The following is an 18,236-nucleotide window of genomic DNA, read 5'->3' as shown; positions in this document are numbered from 1 at the left end:
GGTTCTATTGCCTACATCAGGCATAGGCAGGCAAATTGTTCTATTTTGTCTTTTAAACGGTTTATTCACACAGGAAGTGATGTGATTAGGTGGATGTGCTGAGTCAATACACATCTAACTGTAACTCAATTCAATTTTATTTGTATCGCACTATTAAATGTACATTGATTTGAAGCAGGATTACAAAGTTAGATTGTTAATATACATTTCAGCATTATAAATGAGTCCCTCTGTTTTTTCCTAATGAGGGAGCCAGTGGCCAGAAAAACTCCCTGAGATGGTATGTGGAAGAAACCTTGAGAGGAACCGGACTGAAAAGGGAAACAATCAACACCGAATGTCCATTCAATATAGTTCCATCATTGTTCAGGTTATCTTCTGTTCATCTGGTACTTGTAGCCCTAATCCATCTTCATTGTTCCTGAGTTGAACCGTCCTCAGGTGTACCGAGAGATCTCCAATTGAAGAGAACTCCATCCAGAAGTATGGATGGATCAGGTAGGTCCAGAAAGAAGAAAAGGACAGGATCACTGATACCTCAGAAGCTCAACGGTGAGAGAAATGACAGCACCGTATTTGGACAAATTGGCGCAGATTGTTTCTTAAAATTTTTTTTTTTTATTGTTTGTAAAAACCTCAACATTAAAAACACAAAACGTCACAAATGATCCTCAAAAGAAAAACGACCCAAGAGTCCGATCTCTTGAGACGCATTTTCGGATCGCTACTAAAATAATCCAGCTGTGACGCGGCGTCCTGATTTCGCCAAGAACACCAATGTTCTTCAGTGCAAACGTCAGAACATCGGCAGAATCTTTGGTGTGGATTGAACATGTGGCAAATATCGGGCGTGGCCTTGTCCTGTACCTGTTCTGTTTAAAAACTAAACCGTAATAAATTAATAGGAAAAAAAACACAGCTCAAACAGAACCAGATGCATCGCTTGAATAATTCTGTTCGGTTAAAAAACATCCGAGCGTTAAAGTGTGAATACAGTAAAACCGCACAGAATTTTTCAGGGGCGGGGCTTAATTGCAGCTACAATTTTTAAAACCCTACGTACAAATTTTGTTGCAAGATTTAGATTTTTAATTGCGTGTCTTTTTTGCCAAGAAAATTCATAGTGTGAAGGAGTAACGCGTCAGCAGCAGGATTCGTTTTCGGATGCATGTCTATGTGAATAAGATGCACATCTTTGTTGTTGCGTTTACAGCAGACTAAACTCTCATCCAAAAGCCTGGTTTTGGGGAAAAACTGAGCGATGCAGAGGTTTAAGATGAGATCGGGGTCTCGGTCTGGACTTCTGCGAGCTTCTGCTTCAGCGCTTTCGTCTTGAACTTCAAGCCGTGGCCTGCGGAGGAGGAAACGGAGGATGAGCTTTTTAAAAAATGTGTGCATGGTAGGAGATTTTGCTGGCTGACTTTTGATAGACAGCCCAAGAAATGTATAAAGAAAACTGTATTAATTTTTTTTTTTAAATACGTTACTCGATCCGTACCAGAAACGCGATTTGTGTTACGAAAACATGGGGTTTTGTTCTGCGCGAAAATCACGTCACTAACGATTCTTTTGCCTTTTACGTACAGCTTCAAGAATTTCTCTTAAAAGGGAAATTACTGACGATTTACGAACAATTTAATTAAAAGAATAAATAAATAAATTGTGCGTTTCTTACATTCGGATATTTGTTAAAGTATGATGAAATAAGTCAAACATCTCTTTATTTAATTAATTCAATGTGTATCTATATAAAGAGAAATCAGTAGTCAAACACTTTAATAAATACATGAAACTGATGTTAATTATTTCGACAAGCCACGGATGCGTTTCCGTGCAGTGCAAATAGTTTTTCCGGGACAGATCGAGTAGCCACAGTGTAAACTCACCTGGACAATCAGCCACTTCCTTATAGGCCTTTTTCTTACAGCAGCCACGGCACAGGTTGAAGACGCACTTATTCCCCTGCAAGAGGGGGAAAAAAATTCGATTCATCACCATGTAAAAGTAATCAATATATAATAAATAATGAAGGCATTGTTTGGGCAAAAGTTTGTGGACACCATAAGACTGATATGTGCCTCTTTTTGAACATATGGCTGGAAAAGTCAGGTGTCCCAATACTTTTGGATGGATCATATATTTATTTCAAATGAAAGAAGACGTACTTTGGGGTTGCCACATTGCTCACATTTGATGTACTTTGCTGCAAAGGAACGGAAAATAGATAAATAGAATGGCGTGTTTTCAATTTGTTTGCACGCAACTAGAAAAATCCTTTATCCTGCCTTACGTTTGAGCTCAGGGCAGAAGTTCTTCTGCGGGTTCCTGACTTTCTTCTTCTGCTTGTTCTTGGAGAGCGAGTCGTTGGAGCTGTCGCTGTCCTCCAGTACCCGTTTCCTGTTCACCGCCTTCACGCCGTTCTCGCTGCTCGGATCTTTCGGTCTGCACAAAACAGCGGCGCGTCTCGTTAAGCGAAAAGTCGAATGACTGGGGATTCCTGCGTCCACTTTTCATTCGTTTACCACCGTCTCAAATAACAATAGTCTACAATGAATCAGGTTTAAATAATAATATATAATATACTGTATCAATTATAATTTTTTTAAATAACCGTAAATAGTACAGCTATCAATTTGTTCATTTTATTATTCATTATTAAAATTTAAATTGGCTTTTCCAGCCATATGTGGTTCTTTCCCAAACTGTTACCACAAAGTTGAAGGGTTGGAGTGGAAGATCTCCTGCTTTAGAGCTCTGAACTCAACCCTACTGAACATGACGACTTGACCAACACCCTTGTGGCTGAATGAATCTCACACAAACTTTGAGGCGTCCACAGACTTTTGTCCATATAATGTAATTCTGTATCAATCATTATTAGCTAATTATTTATACACACACGTCACATCGAGGAAACAGGAAGTGGATTAAAAGCTGACTCACGCTGGTCTGACGTATGGCTGACAGATCCAGTGAGGAAACGGCAGCCCTGTGTGATGTCGCTCCGATTCGTCCTTCTCCATCTCCTCCTGTACAGATCAATACACAGACTCAGGACATCACGTATCACATTAAAACGTTTAGGACTCGTTTTCCTGATCAGCGTCTGTACCTGGCAGCGCCGCTTCAGCTGTCTGTTCACCTCCTCGATTCCTGCCAGGTTCTTTGCTTTGGCTAAATCTTCTCTCAGGTCCTGATGAATCTGCAGCCTAAAGGAGGAAATGTGAGAGAGAAGAAAAACAAAAACGTACACAGCGATGCGTGAGATTTTTTACAGTGTGTGAAAAATAGAAGCCCACGTTGGACACGTGAGATATTTTACAGCTAGAGATACCGTATTGTCTGAGCTAGTGTACAGAATGTGATTTACGGTGAGACATTTACAGTGAGTTTACTGAACAAGATACTTTACACTGTGAGACTTCACAGAGAAAGATTATGTAAATTACAATGAGATAATTGACTGTGAGATTTCACTGAGGAAGATACTGTAATTCACATTGTTAGATATGTTACAAAGTGAGATACTTGGTGCAAGATACTGTACTTTAAATAACGAGATACTGTACTTTACACAGTAAGGTGTTTTAAACAGTGTAATAACATGATATAGTAGTTTATAGTGTGAAACTATTCTTTACATTTTGAGGTTATATTACTGAATGTAATACTTTGCCCTGTGTCATATTTGAAAATGCAAGATTGTTTAAAGTGTAGGATACTTTACACTGATGTACTTTACAGTGACGATAATTTTGTACAAGATGCTTTGACCTGTAAGATATTTTACAATGCAAGAGTAAGAATTTACACTGAGGTACTTTAAAGAACAGTATTATTTAGTGTGAGATCCTGCACTTTACACAGCAAAATACTATAGTGCGAGATACTGTACTTTACATTGAAACTTTACACAGCGAGATACTTTAGTGCAAGATACTGTACTTTACATTGAGATACTTTACACAGCGAGATACTTTACTTTACACAGCAAGATACTGTACTTTACAATGTATGAAATACTTTGACCCGACAATGCAAGATACTTTAAAGAGTTACACTTCCACTTCACAGAGATACTATACTTTACAGTGAGATACTTTACCCCATTAGATATTTTACAATGCGAGACACTATATTGAGTAAGATCATTTGCACTGAAGGACTTTAGAGTATGATCATTTAGTGGGAGATACTTGACCTAGAGAGATACTGTACTTTACAAAGTGAGGTACTTTACTGCGTAAAATGCGTTACCATGTAAGACACTTTAGAGTGCGAGATATCGTATTATTTGCTGTGTGACGTACGTGTGATGCCAGAGCTTGAAAAGATGAGCTCGAACGTGTGATAGCGTGCTTGGCGTGTGTTTCTTCACCACACCAAGATATTCCTCCACCATCTCCCACACCGGTGGGTTACGGCCCTCAAACAACGCCGGGTTGTGCAGGTTCCCCTCTGTCCACGCACAAAAACAAACCTGGTTTATTATTGGTTCTACAAAAAAAAAAGGTTATTCATTAAAAAAAAAAACACATTTGACCATGTTTGTCTATAATTATAGTTTTCTCTCAGATCTACCACCTGCACTCATGATGCCCTGCACTCCCGTCTCCTCCATGCACCGCTGCACATCACTCAGGTGCTGAATGTTTCCGTTAGCAAAAACCGGGATGTTCACAGCTTCTCTAAGTAAAATAGAAGAAAACAAAACATACACAATGATTTTGAAAACTTTTTTAAATTTTTTATTATTGTTTAGTAAACTGAAATTGAACTGAAAAATCTCACCGTATGGCTTTAATATGTTCCCAACTCGCCACTCCGGTCAGTGCTCCTTTCTGGTCTTTGGTTCGTCCATGAACGGTGAGAAGCTGCAACAGAAAAGCAGAATAAAATCTGCAACTGAATCCACCGACTCAGATAAAATAATGGTAAATCAGCGTAATACCCAGGTAATACCTGGCAACCCGCTTTTTCCAGCATCTTGGCGTATTTTACTGTTTTCTCAATCTCTGGGAAAACCCGGATTTTGCATGTGACTGGCACGGAGAGCTTCTCATTGGCTAATTTAACTGTAAAAAAAAAAATTTTAAAACATTATTCCAATTCTATTCAATGAGTTATTTGTGTTTGTGTTTGGATGAAGACGTACTCATTCTCTCCAGCAGGTCCCACTCATCCTGCAGAAACACACCATAGTGACCTTTCATATGAAATAAACAGAACATTGTTTATTATAATGTTACATTTTACAAAACAAGATTCTTTACAAAGCTGTAAAAACATTGTACAGTGAGACCATTTACCAAGTAAGTTGTACAGTGCAAAAGTTTACAGAGCGAGATTTTATAGACAGATACTGTACAGTGATACTTTACAGAGTGAAATACTGTACAGTGAGATTTTACAGAGTGAGATTTTGTACGTGAGATTTTGTACTTTGTACGGTGCTCTGGATAAGGGCGTCTGCTAAATGCCATAAATGTAAATTTTACAGAGGAGATACTGTATAATATAATTTACAGAGGGAGACACTGTACAGTGAGATTTCACAGAGGGAGACGCTGTACAGTGAGATTTTACAGACAGAGATACTGTATAATATAATTTACAGAGGGAGACTATACAGTGAGATTTTACAGAGGAGATACTGTATAATATAATTTACAGAGGAAGACACTGTACAGTAAGATTTTACAGAGTGAGACACTGTACAGTGATTTTACAGAGGAAATACAGTATAATATAATTTACAGCGGGAGACACTGTACAGTGAGATTTTACAGTGAGATACTGTACAGGGAGATTTTACAGAGTGAGACACTGTACAGTGAGATTTTACAGAGGGAGACACTGTACAGTGAGATTTTACAGAGGGAGATACTTTACAGAGCAAGTTATTAGACAGTGAGGTTTTAAAGTGCATTATACTGGATAGGAAGGAATTATTTCACCGTACAAGATACTGTACCGAGCAAGATTTTTTTTACAGAACAAGGTAGTAAATATTTTACACACTGAAATGTGTACAGGAATTAATGCTTTACAGTGCAAGATTCTATAGAACACAAAGAATCTCACACTGGAAATGAGCTCGCTGTACAGTACAGAGGGACATACTTGGTTGGAAGAGATGCTTTACAGAGGGAGATTACTTTACAGTCAAATACAACACAAAGATGCTCTCCATCTGCTGTCCTCCAGCTCCAGTTAAAAAAAATGCATAAGCAAACTTAAACAACAAAATGCCATGCCATGACTTATCGACTGCATCTCGAGTAATTAGGACATTGTGGATTTTATATTTTTGGCAGTCACATCAACCTGGCGTTCGATCATCCTCTTATTATGAGGCACAGTTATAGCAATACCTCGTTTGGCGATCATCTGAGGGCATCCTAAATTGAGGTCGATGGCGTCGCAGTAGTCCTGGGCTAAAAGTGAGGCCTGGACAAACACCTCGGGGTCGTTTGCACAGAACTGTAGAGACACAACACAACTTCCATTATATGATGGTGTGGAATAAACAGGAGGACAGTTTAAGCTGTGTTTTTAGATTTTTACAAGTCACACTGTATGATATCCTCATAAAATCTATGTTGTTCTCTATAACGGACTGTGTGGCGGGTTGTCTGATCTCAGCTGTGTATGAAGGCGAGACCGGTGTGTCTGATCTCACACGTGTGGTGAGAGGAGACCGGAGGTGTCTGATCTCACCTGTGTGACAAGGCGGAGTCGGGGTGTCTGATCTCGTCCATGTGATGAAGCGAGACCAGGGTGTTTGATCTCACCTGTGTGATGAGGTGTGACTGGGGTGTCTGATCTCACCTGTGTGATGAAGCGAGACCAGGTTGTCTGATCTCACCCGTGTGATGAAGCGAGACCAGGGTGTCTGATCTCACCTGTGTGATGAGGTGAGACCGGGGTGTCTGATCTCGCCCATGTGATGAAGTGAGACCGGGGTGTCCGATCTCACCTGTGTGATGAAGCGAGACCAGGGTGTCCGATCTAAGCTGTGTAAGGAGGTGAGACCAGGGTGTCTGATCTCACCCGTGAGATGAAGCGAGACCGGGGTGTCTAATCTCACCTGTGTGATGAGATGAGACCAGGTGTCTGATCTCGCCCATGTGATGAAGTGAGACCGGGGTGTCCGATCTCACCTGTGTGATGAAGCGAGACCAGGGTTTTCATTCTAAGCTGTGTAAGGAGGTGAGACCGGTGTGTCTAATCTCACCTGTGTCATGAAGCGAGACCGGGGTGTCTGATCTCACCTGTGTCATGAAGCGAGACCGGGGTGTCTGATCTCACCTGTGTAATGAGGGGCCGGTCCTCGGGGCTCACTTCGTTGTAGAGATTTTCTCGCCGGTAGTTGACGTCACGTACGAACACTTGCGCGTGCAGCATGGGTGTGTAGCACAGCTCGGCCCCGTGCCTGCGACTCAGCAGCCGCCACGCGAGCTCGCTCTGGTCCACCATCGGGGCGAGGACGAAGCGTGCAGCACGCAGGGTCTTCCTCCAGAACTCAAACCCCTGCAGCTTCTCCATCGCACCGACACCGCCGAGACACGGCTCTGTTCAACAAACCAAATCAAACTATTCTCAAACCTCAAAACTAAATAAACAAACAGTGCTGGTTCCGGTTACACGTGACCGGATAGAAATCACAGTTTCCCCTTATGTCCATCATCTCAACACGATTATCACAGAGAGTTTTATTGATCACAACCCGAGAAGAAAACTTGTGGAACGAAGAAGAAACCAGACTCACAGCTCAGCACGGCGCTCGCGAAGGTGCGTTACGAGAAAACGGGTCCGTGCGACAAACACCGGGTATCGTAAAGCGTTCCGGGGCATTTAAAACAATAAACTTGGCGATAAAACAGTGGGTTTTTTTGTGTACAGACAAGCGATTTGGTTAAGATTCATCTTTTAAAAACGCTGTCTGTTTCTTCCTGCAATTAAATCTAATCATATATTTTTAAAATACAACTTATTTTTCATATCCCTGATGGTAATGTGTGTGTGTGTGTGTGTGTGTGTGTGTGTGAGAGAGAGAGAGAGAGAGAGAAATAATGTCAAATATCGCCAAATATCGCGAGATTTCCTGTTCGCGTGACTTGTTTGTTTTATTTGTTTGTTTGTTTGTTTGTTTGTTTGTTTTACAAGTAACCATACTCACAGAAACTATTAATCAAATCGAAAAAAACTGCAAAAAATATTAGTTCCTTATTTTTACAGCAGACTTGTCTTATCGAACAAAATGATGATAGTAATAATTACGTTTAAATGTGTTTAATATATTAAGAAGCACATAAAAAGCGTAAAATGTCGTCTATTAAGTTTTAAGTTTAATTTATTGTATGTACAGATGTCCAAAAAATGTAACAATATACAATATCAGACAGTAAAGAGAAGAAAAAATGATATAAATAATAGAAATATTTACATTGTATTTGGTTATATCTTTTAACATTTTCTTTTTTAATTTAATATTCATAATAAATTAGTTAACAAATTGTTCATTTATTAATAGTTATTTATTTATTGGGCAAAATGGCGCTATTGCTATGAACAGCCATTAGGTGGCACTAAAAATCCTTTAAAAGGAAACATGGGAAATGACAGGTGTGTGTGTGTGTGTGTGTGTGTGTGTGTGTGTGTGTGTGTGTGTGTGTGTGTGTGTGTGTGTGTGTGTGTGTGTGTGTGTTACGTGCATTGTACACTAACTTCCGGTTTCTGGCACGGGCCATCCACGTGACTCCAAAACAAGCCCGTACTTGCCTCGTGACTCTTATCTCAGCGTCCTCAACTATTGGTTGTTCGTCGACTAATCACAAGACGGCATTTAAAGTGGGCGGTCCTAACCCACTGACGTGTTGTCGTGTCACAACAACAATTTTTCAAAAATGCTATTTGAATGGAGATATTTCACCAAACAAGCTTAGAAATTGTGTATTTTTAAGTTTAGTTCCATTGAAAATCAGACATTTAATAAAATAAAAGTCACCCCATGTCCGTCAGTGATGTTCTACCTGAATCAATCCACCTCTTAATACCATTTTAATGACACCACGTCTATAGAAACCATCAGTATTCTACTGTATCACACACAGGAATCTCATACAGCGAGAACGCATGTCGTCACTAAAGCACGAAACCCAACGAACACAATTCAACACGTCTCCTTTCACTGTAGCCACAACTGCACCTCCACATACATCATCTGTAGCAGAAGCACCAGTATGCACTTCATCATCGGACCTCTGTACTTTTATGTGCATTTTGTTCTGTGCGTTACGGTTTTCCAGGGGATTTAAAACGAGCAAAACGTTAAAAAAAAAAGTATAAACGGTTTATAAAAAAGCTTAACAACCGACATTTTCTCAAGGTCCTTGTTAGTGTATCTGCGACCAAATCAATTTCTTCTCCTCTGTCAGCCGTCATGGAAAAAAACAAAAAAACCAACAGCTATTAAATCCATATTTCAGCTTGTGCAGTTTGCTACAGATGGGGGTTGTGAGCTCTGACTTGTTCTCTTTCTATCTATCTATCTATCTATCTATCTATCTATCTATCTATCTATCTATCTGTCTGTCTGTCTGTCTGTCTGTCTGTCTGTCTGTCTGTCTGTCTGTCTATAAAGAGAGAGAGAGAGAGAGAGAGAGAGATGAATAATTAGAATATGTGCATGTGTATATGTATGTAAAGCACAGTATATTTTGGGAAAAAACGTTTCTCAAATACGCTGCCTTTTTTCGATTCGGTTTAGAAAGAGTCGCGGTTCTCTTTCAACTTTATGTTCCTTTTTTAAACTCTTCTTTGTTGGTCTGGTCTTGTGGTGTAGATACAGATTGTTGTCTGGCTGTAAGATGCACCCACACTTCACATGTGAAAACGTGGGGGATGCAAACCTTTGCACCCGACATACAGATAATGTCTCTGACACCACAAAGACGTGTTGAGACACGAGTGCTTATAAAAGAGAAATAGACGAGAAGGTGCAGCGTACACTGAAATCTGTTTTTTTTGCTTCGTACACATTGCAGTGAAATTACATAATACAATATACACTGACTTTTTAAATCAGGACTATTGTCAGTATCTCTGTCATATCCATTTCTTTCTGTCTTATTTTATATATATTTTTTAATCTATTGTATATTTTTGAACTCATATTTTATACTTGATATTTATTTAATCGTTAATATTAATAAATTGATATGAATTACAGAACCTTTATATGGACAAAAGCCTGCAGACACCTGAGCATTGGAGAGGTTTGTGCTCCTTTTCCACAGTTTTTCCCTTATTTCCTTTTAGAATGAGTTCCAATCTTCTAGGAAGATGTTCCACTAGATTTTGTGGAGATTTGTGAAATTTCATTCAGCCACAGTGGTGTTAGTAAAGTCAGGTACTGATGTAGGTGATGTAGGTGGGGTGCAGTCAGCGTTCACATTCACCCCAAAGGTGATATATATATATATATATATATATATATATATATATATATATATATATATATATATACAGTACAGACCAAAAGTTTGGACACACCTTCTCATTCAAAGAGTTTTCTTTATTTTCATGACTATGAAAATTGTAGATTCAGAGGCATCAAAACTATGAATTAACACATGTGGAATTATATATGGAATTATATACATAACAAAAAAGTGTGAAACAACTGAAAAATGTCATATTCTAGGTTCTTCAAAGTAGCCACCTTTTGCTTTGATTACTGCTTTGCACACTCTTGGCATTCTCTTGATGAGCTTCAAGAGGTAGTCACCTGAAATGGTCTTCCAACAGTCTTGAAGGAGTTCCCGAGAGATGCTTGGCACTTGTTGGCCCTTTTGCCTTCACTCTGCGGTCCAGCTCACCCCAAACCATCTCGATTGGGTTCAGGTCCGGTGACTGTGGAGGCCAGGTCATCTGGCGCAGCACCCCATCACTCTCCTTCTTGGTCAAATAGCCCTTGATGCCTTCAGTGTGACTCTACAATTTTCATAGTCATGAAAATAAAGAAAACTCTTTGAATGAGAAGGTGTGTCCAAACTTTTGGTCTGTACTGTATATATATATATATATATAGTACAGACCAAAAGTTTGGACACACCTTCTCATTCAAAGAGTTTTCTTTATTTTCATGACTATGAAAATTGTAGATTCACACTGAAGGCATCAAAACTATGAATTAACACATGTGGAATTATATATGGAATTATATACATAACAAAAAGTGTGAAACAACTGAAAATGTCATATTCTAGGTTCTTCAAAGTAGCCACCTTTTGCTTTGATTACTGCTTTGCACACTCTTGGCATTCTCTTGATGAGCTTCAAGAGGTAGTCACCTGAAATGGTCTTCCAACAGTCTTGAAGGAGTTCCCCGAGAGATGCTTGGCACTTGTTGGCCCTTTTGCCTTCACTCTGCGGTCCAGCTCACCCCAAACCATCTCGATTGGGTTCAGGTCCGGTGACTGTGGAGGCCAGGTCATCTGGCGCAGCACCCCATCACTCTCCTTCTTGGTCAAATAGCCCTTGATGCCTTCAGTGTGACTCTACAATTTTCATAGTCATGAAAATAAAGAAAACTCTTTGAATGAGAAGGTGTGTCCAAACTTTTGGTCTGTACTATATATATATATATATATATATATATATATATATATATATATATATATATATATATATATATAAAAACACAGAAAATAATGGATATGGATATATGACAAGGAGCAGTCGTGTTTTTTTGGGGGTGTCTTTCGGGTTTTTTTGCGAATAAGCTGCACTTAAGGCTAAGAAATAAGTAACATAGTGCCTTCACGTTTCACATGCTAATAGTGGTTATAACACCAAAAGGAACTGGCAAGGAACTGTGGAGGAACTAGTTAGAGGAGAGTTTTAGTAGTTCGTCTCAAAGCAGCTTGATAGAGAAAAAATGTTTTGTGAATATGTTTGTTCCTTTATTTGTAAGTTTATTCCTAATGAGTGATCCAGTGATGACTATGAAAAGGAAAAACTATCTGAGATGAAGTGAGGAAGAAATCTTGAGAGGAACCCGTTTCAAAAAGGAAACTCATCGTCAATACTGAATGTCCATACAGTTCCATCTTTGTTAAGGTGTACTGTTCAGTGATAGGTACTTAAATGCAAAGCTCTGAGGAAGAAGCTTCACTTTAGGTTAAGACACCTTCAAAGTGAAACCCTGATCTTGTTTTTGCTCATCTTTCATCTCTCAGTCTTTCAGTTTCACGTTAAACCCGCATCAACAATCCGTTCGCCTGCTTGTCACTGACAGATCTGGCTGTCGACAAAGCAGCTGCGTCGTCCATTGTTCACGTCATGGGGAAATCGAGATGATTGTTGTTACTACCGCTCCTCCCCTGTTTGAGGTCCAGACGATGACTCGATTATCTCGCTGAGTTTTTTTTGCGTGTGGGAATAATCAGCTTGCAATGTGAGTCATTTCAGCATGTCATCACCGACACACCATAATTCCTCCCTGAAGTCACGAGCAAAGGCCAGATTTTCATGCCACAAGACGTTGATCAGCAATGAAGAGACAAGACAATAGGAATAGGAATGAAAAAATGTTATGGTTAGACAAGTGAGGTTTTTTTGCGATTTGTTGTATGTACGAAACCTACACTTGGAAATTGGCTCATTTGCTATAAAAGTAGATCCAGGGGAATCAGTAGCTCAAGATGTTGGACTTCTGATCAGAAGGTTGTGTGCTCAAATCCCACCCCCACTAAGCTGCCCATTATGGGGCCCCAACTGCTCAGTTGCATGAATGAATAGTTCCTAGCTATATTAACTATCATTACATTATAGCGGATAAATACACAGTCGTCGAACCCATCAGCTGAAGCCCACTCAGCTCTGTCCTCTAGTGCTTCTGAGATTTTAGGGGCAGTGTGATTCCTGTCCCAGTGACTCTATAGGCACTTTTTTGCAGTACCTGTTTTTGACCACTAGGGGCAATAATAACTATAAAGCTCTAAAACAAAGCAGAGTAATTATGCTGACTGTTCCAAAATCAATGCTCGAAGATCGTATAACATTAACAAATGTGAACAAATAAACGGATCAACAGATATCTATTGGATAGTAGCATTTTTGTCATTAAAAAAGGTCATTAATATTTTTATGGAAGTTAATATGTTGAGGTTTTCGTTGGGAGTGACGAGGATGGACAGGATTAAAAATGAGTTCATTAGAGGAACGTATGACGTAGGACATTTTGGAGACAAGGCGAGGGAGGTGATATTGAGATGGTTTGGACATGTGCAGAGGAGGGACATGGGGTATATCAGTAGGAGAATGCTGAGGATGGAGCCACCAGGAAGGAGGAAAAGAGGAAGACCAAGGAGGAGGTTTATTGATGTGTTGAGAGCAGACATACAGGTAGTTGGGTTGAAAGAGGCAGATGTAGAGGACAGGGGGGTATGGAGACGGATGATCCGCTGTGACGACCCCTAATGGGAGCAGCTGAAAGAAGAAGAATATTTTTATGGAAGTTCAAACATATGGAGTTGTGGATGGAACCGTGTCTACATGTATCATGTAGTTTAAAAAGATGTAGATAAATGTAGAAGCAGGATCCATACGGGAAAAAAAGGCTCTCAGAGCAGATTTTTCACAAGTGCCATTTTAAAGAAATGAATTATAAATGAGAGAAAACAATATTTCAGGAGATAATGTACATGAGGTGTGATGGTAAGAAGGTTTATGTGGCACTAATCTTAATTTATTCATCCATTCATTCATTCATTCATTCGTTCATTCATTCATCTTGAATGGGTGCATTATGGCATTGGATCTGAAACCTATCCATTACAAAGAATCTCACACACACGTTGACTTCTAGGGGGCAATTTGGAGTCACGTTTCACGTCTCGGCATGTGTTTGGGAGGTGGGAGGACACCAGAGAACCCGGAAGAATGCAAGAAGAACATGAGAAACCCCTGAAAACAGTAAGCATTAAACCCATCTCTAGATATCCTTCCTGTCAGTTCAAGGAGGTGTCTCTTTTACCTGTCTGTGTTTAGGGAGTGTGTGTATATGGATTTTACTGGGTGTGGCTGTATTTATCTTGATTTGGAACTCTTAGATTCAGCTAAAAATACGTGTTTTCAAATTTGACACAATCCTGCATGGAAATTGTGCTGCCTTCAATATTAAAACACTTCCTGCTCGATTGGAATGGTGCCATTTTATTTTCCGCACCATGCTCAGTGTCGGTACTGGGTTTCGCGTGTAAAGTGTTTGCATTACTGACCCATTTGTCATTGCAGAGGCTGCTTCTTCGCTGACACGACGAAGTGCTGCCTTCCTGACAGGTTAAACCAGTATGAACTGTGTTCAGCATGGTGGTTTTGCATAGGGCACACCCTAGCAAACACACACCGTGAGCTGTTGTCCTCTGTAACATGAGCAACGAAAAGCTTCTACACAATGGAGCAGTCAGTTGGGCGGCCGCAGAAATGATTCAAAGGTCTCTGTTTCTTTTGTATGGTGGATAGAGAGATCGATAGATCAGAAGGTGTTGATTAATTGTCTGTTCTATGACAATAGTCAGAGATTTAAATTAAAGCGTGCATTTGTTATATTTATAACCAGAAGTAACGAAGATCCATTCAGTAAAATACCATTCCAGTAAAAGTGTCCTTTTAAACTTTCGCCTTCAAATGGACTGATTGATCTATTAAAAATTAGCATGAGCCTCATGTACTTCATTAAATCATGCAAATGAGGCCATGTGTGTTGTGGCGAGTTCGAGTCTGGAGTTTCTTCATCGTTTATTTCTCTCTTAATGTTCTGCTTGCTGTTGAACTGACGCTGAACTGTATGTTGGTGATCAGTAGATGCACCAAGCGCCAATCAAAACGAGTTTAAAATGAAGTGAGCGCTCGACAATGATTGGTGGATCGCTGCGTGTTTGACTGGTTACGTTTTAATCCTTGTAAATAAAAAGGAAGGACTGATTTTACAAAACGGAGTTGAGTAAAAAGTCAAATATTTGACTCTGAAATGTAGTGAAGTTAAAGTCTACCCAAAAAGGAAATACTCAAGTGAAGTTTCTCAAATTTGGATTGAAAGAAGACACTAATATTTCAACCTCGACGCGATTCCGAAATATGGATGTTTTTACAAAAGGACGTGACATATTTCAACAGAGAGAAACAAAACTTGAGCTGATGAGTTGACGACTGTTTAAATATCTGCTATAATGTAATGATAGCTATGATCGCTAGTTCCTAGCTAGTTTCTTTTCTACAATAACCTCAACTCGAAACTCTCTATTCTCAGCTCTTTGTGTCTTATTAATGTGTTGAGAGGTTGGTGTGAGCACAACATTAAACGTAACTAAAGGATGGATGAATAGATGCTGTATCGTGGATGAATAACATAAAAAGTGTGAATCTTTTGGCAGATTTTTGTGCTATGAAACCGACAAAACACTTCACATCACCCTGATGATTATTTTCCTATCAGAATACTGGTTGTTAGGTTATAAGGTGAAGTATTTAGTTGTAAGGTTATTTTTGATTTTTTTCTTTCTTATAGGGCTGTTTTTGGGTCATTTTCAGTGTTTTTTTTTTCACAATATTCACAAGCCGCTATTTGGTCTTTTTGATTTCTTGTCGTAGAGTCGCCAAACCCGTGTTTGACGTTGGTGTAGCCACTATAATGTGATATAGTGTGATAACACTGTGTGGATGTAGTAGCTCAGTGGTTAAGCCTCTGGGTTACTGATCGGAAGGAAGGAAGGTTAAGGAAGGTTAAAGCCCCGGTATGGCCAAGCTGCAACTTTTAAAGCAAGTTCCTCAACCCTTTGTGCTCCAGCGGTGCTGTATCATGTCTGATCACAGCTTCCTGAAATCGCTGGAATATGCGCATGAAAAGGATTTCAATGTGCTGTTGTGTACGTGTGACAAATAAAGACATTAAAACAATTCCTATGTTATTTTCCAATAACTTCATACTGTTGCATGATTATTTCTTATTTATAGGGCTGTGTTTTTGGTAATTTCTGTTTCACCCCCAGTTAAAAGTTTTCAAATGTAAACTAAAGTGAAAACTCAAACTTATATTTTGACCTGTCGAACCCTCGTTCGAACAGAAAGAATGGACAAATAAAGAAAGAATAAAACGTATACAGTTGTAATGCTTATTTTATTTCCACTTTGTTGACTTTTGCGGTTGACGGCGTGTTTGTGTTTGCAAAAATAAATACATAAATAAATCACTATTTCGGCTAATGGATAGTTTTTCCTGCATTGTTTCTGTCGCAGTTTTTTTTCTTTTCTTTTACGTAGATTAGTGGTTCCTATGAACTCATTGTGGTTACGCTCTAAGACTATGGTTCCGGGTTTTTGATGCAAACTCAACAGAAAATGTGAAGTAATTGACGTAAACGCTTTATTTATCACTTAACATTAATCATACAATAATGTGTTTTGGAAATCTTTATGAAATTTGGATTGAAAGAAGACACTAATATTTCAACCTCGACGCGATTCCGAAATATGGATGTTTTTACAAAAGGACGTGACATATTTCAACAGAGAGAAACAAAACTTGAGCTGATGAGTTGACGACTGTTTAAATATCTGCTATAATGTAATGATAGCTATGATCGCTAGTTCCTAGCTAGTTTCTTTTCTACAATAACCTCAACTCGAAACTCTCTATTCTCAGCTCTTTGTGTCTTATTAATGTGTTGAGAGGTTGGTGTGAGCACAACATTAAACGTAACTAAAGGATGGATGAATAGATGCTGTATCGTGGATGAATAACATAAAAAGTGTGAATCTTTTGGCAGATTTTTGTGCTATGAAACCGACAAAACACTTCACATCACCCTGATGATTATTTTCCTATCAGAATACTGGTTGTTAGGTTATAAGGTGAAGTATTTAGTTGTAAGGTTATTTTTGATTTTTTTCTTTCTTATAGGGCTGTTTTTGGGTCATTTTCAGTGTTTTTTTTTTCACAATATTCACAAGCCGCTATTTGGTCTTTTTGATTTCTTGTCGTAGAGTCGCCAAACCCGTGTTTGACGTTGGTGTAGCCACTATAATGTGATATAGTGTGATAACACTGTGTGGATGTAGTAGCTCAGTGGTTAAGCCTCTGGGTTACTGATCGGAAGGAAGGAAGGTTAAGGAAGGTTAAAGCCCCGGTATGGCCAAGCTGCAACTTTTAAAGCAAGTTCCTCAACCCTTTGTGCTCCAGCGGTGCTGTATCATGTCTGATCACAGCTTCCTGAAATCGCTGGAATATGCGCATGAAAAGGATTTCAATGTGCTGTTGTGTACGTGTGACAAATAAAGACATTAAAACAATTCCTATGTTATTTTCCAATAACTTCATACTGTTGCATGATTATTTCTTATTTATAGGGCTGTGTTTTTGGTAATTTCTGTTTCACCCCCAGTTAAAAGTTTTCAAATGTAAACTAAAGTGAAAACTCAAACTTATATTTTGACCTGTCGAACCCTCGTTCGAACAGAAAGAATGGACAAATAAAGAAAGAATAAAAACGTATACAGTTGTACGTTTATTTTATTTCCACTTTGTTGACTTTTGCGGTTGACGGCGTGTTTGTGTTTGCAAAAATAAATACATAAATAAATCACTATTTCGGCTAATGGATAGTTTTTCCTGCATTGTTTCTGTCGCAGTTTTTTTTCTTTTCTTTTACGTAGAGTGGTTCCTATGAACTCATTGTGGTTACGCTCTAAGACTATGGTTCCCCGGGGGTTTTTGATGCAAACTCAACAGAAAATGTGAAGTAATTGACGTAAACGCTTTATTTATCACTTAACATTAATCATACAATAATGTGTTTTGGAAATCTTTATGAAATTTGTTAGTGAAAACAGTTTAAAATGTTTAGTGTGGACGGAAGGCGAGAAAATGATTTGTTTTCGACGTGTATCAACGCGGAAATGACCTGAAACACTTTTTTTCCTGTCAAAAAGTGTGTAATGTACAATTTCTGTGAAAACTTCGAAACAAAAGGAGCCTCAACAGCTTTTATCGTTGTGGTGCTTGTATCAGGCCTTCCTCTGAAGCCCCGCCCCTTTTTCGGATTAGAAGAAAAAATAAAACACTGTCTGGATATAAAAAAAATAAATCAATTCACAGCCGACCAATCACGTTCCATCTTCCCTGGATGTTGCTGGGGGAAGTGACGTCGTCACGCAAGCGGCGTGCGCGT

The 18,236-nt window shown here is 39.1% G+C and overlaps 1 protein-coding gene across 3 annotated transcripts; it reads right to left on the bottom strand.

Moving 5' to 3' along the window:
* Positions 1 to 595: 595 nt before the first annotated feature.
* Positions 596 to 8,044, bottom strand: dus1l (dihydrouridine synthase 1-like (S. cerevisiae)). 3 transcript variants are annotated; one of them, XM_046865960.1, is made up of 14 exons: positions 7,772 to 8,044; positions 7,312 to 7,574; positions 6,375 to 6,483; positions 5,156 to 5,206; positions 4,963 to 5,075; positions 4,792 to 4,874; positions 4,585 to 4,688; positions 4,311 to 4,497; positions 3,113 to 3,209; positions 2,944 to 3,029; positions 2,291 to 2,442; positions 2,166 to 2,203; positions 1,887 to 1,962; positions 596 to 1,351 (listed from the first exon to the last, which is right to left on the bottom strand). In XM_046865960.1, the coding sequence occupies exons 2-14, from the start codon at positions 7,546 to 7,548 to the stop codon at positions 1,272 to 1,274; spliced, it is 1,413 nt and encodes a 470-aa protein (XP_046721916.1). In that variant the 5' UTR covers positions 7,549 to 7,574; positions 7,772 to 8,044; the 3' UTR covers positions 596 to 1,271. The 3 variants fall into 3 exon arrangements, with proteins under 3 accessions (XP_046721916.1, XP_046721917.1, XP_046721918.1); XM_046865961.1 differs by having other exon boundaries at positions 4,311 to 4,458; XM_046865962.1 differs by lacking the exons at positions 2,166 to 2,203; positions 2,291 to 2,442.
* Positions 8,045 to 18,236: the final 10,192 nt, after the last annotated feature.

The sequence above is a fragment of the Silurus meridionalis genome, chromosome 14, assembly GCF_014805685.1.
Source record: "Silurus meridionalis isolate SWU-2019-XX chromosome 14, ASM1480568v1, whole genome shotgun sequence".
In the NCBI taxonomy this organism is placed as follows: Eukaryota; Metazoa; Chordata; class Actinopteri; order Siluriformes; family Siluridae; genus Silurus; species Silurus meridionalis.
This window is presented reverse-complemented; position numbering and strand designations above follow the sequence as displayed.

Bases quoted from the DNA above. Each gene is read 5' to 3' on its own strand.
- dus1l (XM_046865960.1), bottom strand. From the start codon at position 7,548: ATGGAGAAGCTGCAGGGGTTTGAGTTCTGGAGGAAGACCCTGCGTGCT. The intron at 2,204-2,290 runs GTAAGGCAGGAT...GTTCCTTTGCAG, and splicing joins CTTCTGCCCTGAGCTCAAAC to CAAAGTACATCAAATGTGAG. The intron at 1,352-1,886 runs GTGAGTTTACAC...CCTCCTCCGCAG, and splicing joins GGAAGTGGCTGATTGTCCAG to GCCACGGCTTGAAGTTCAAG.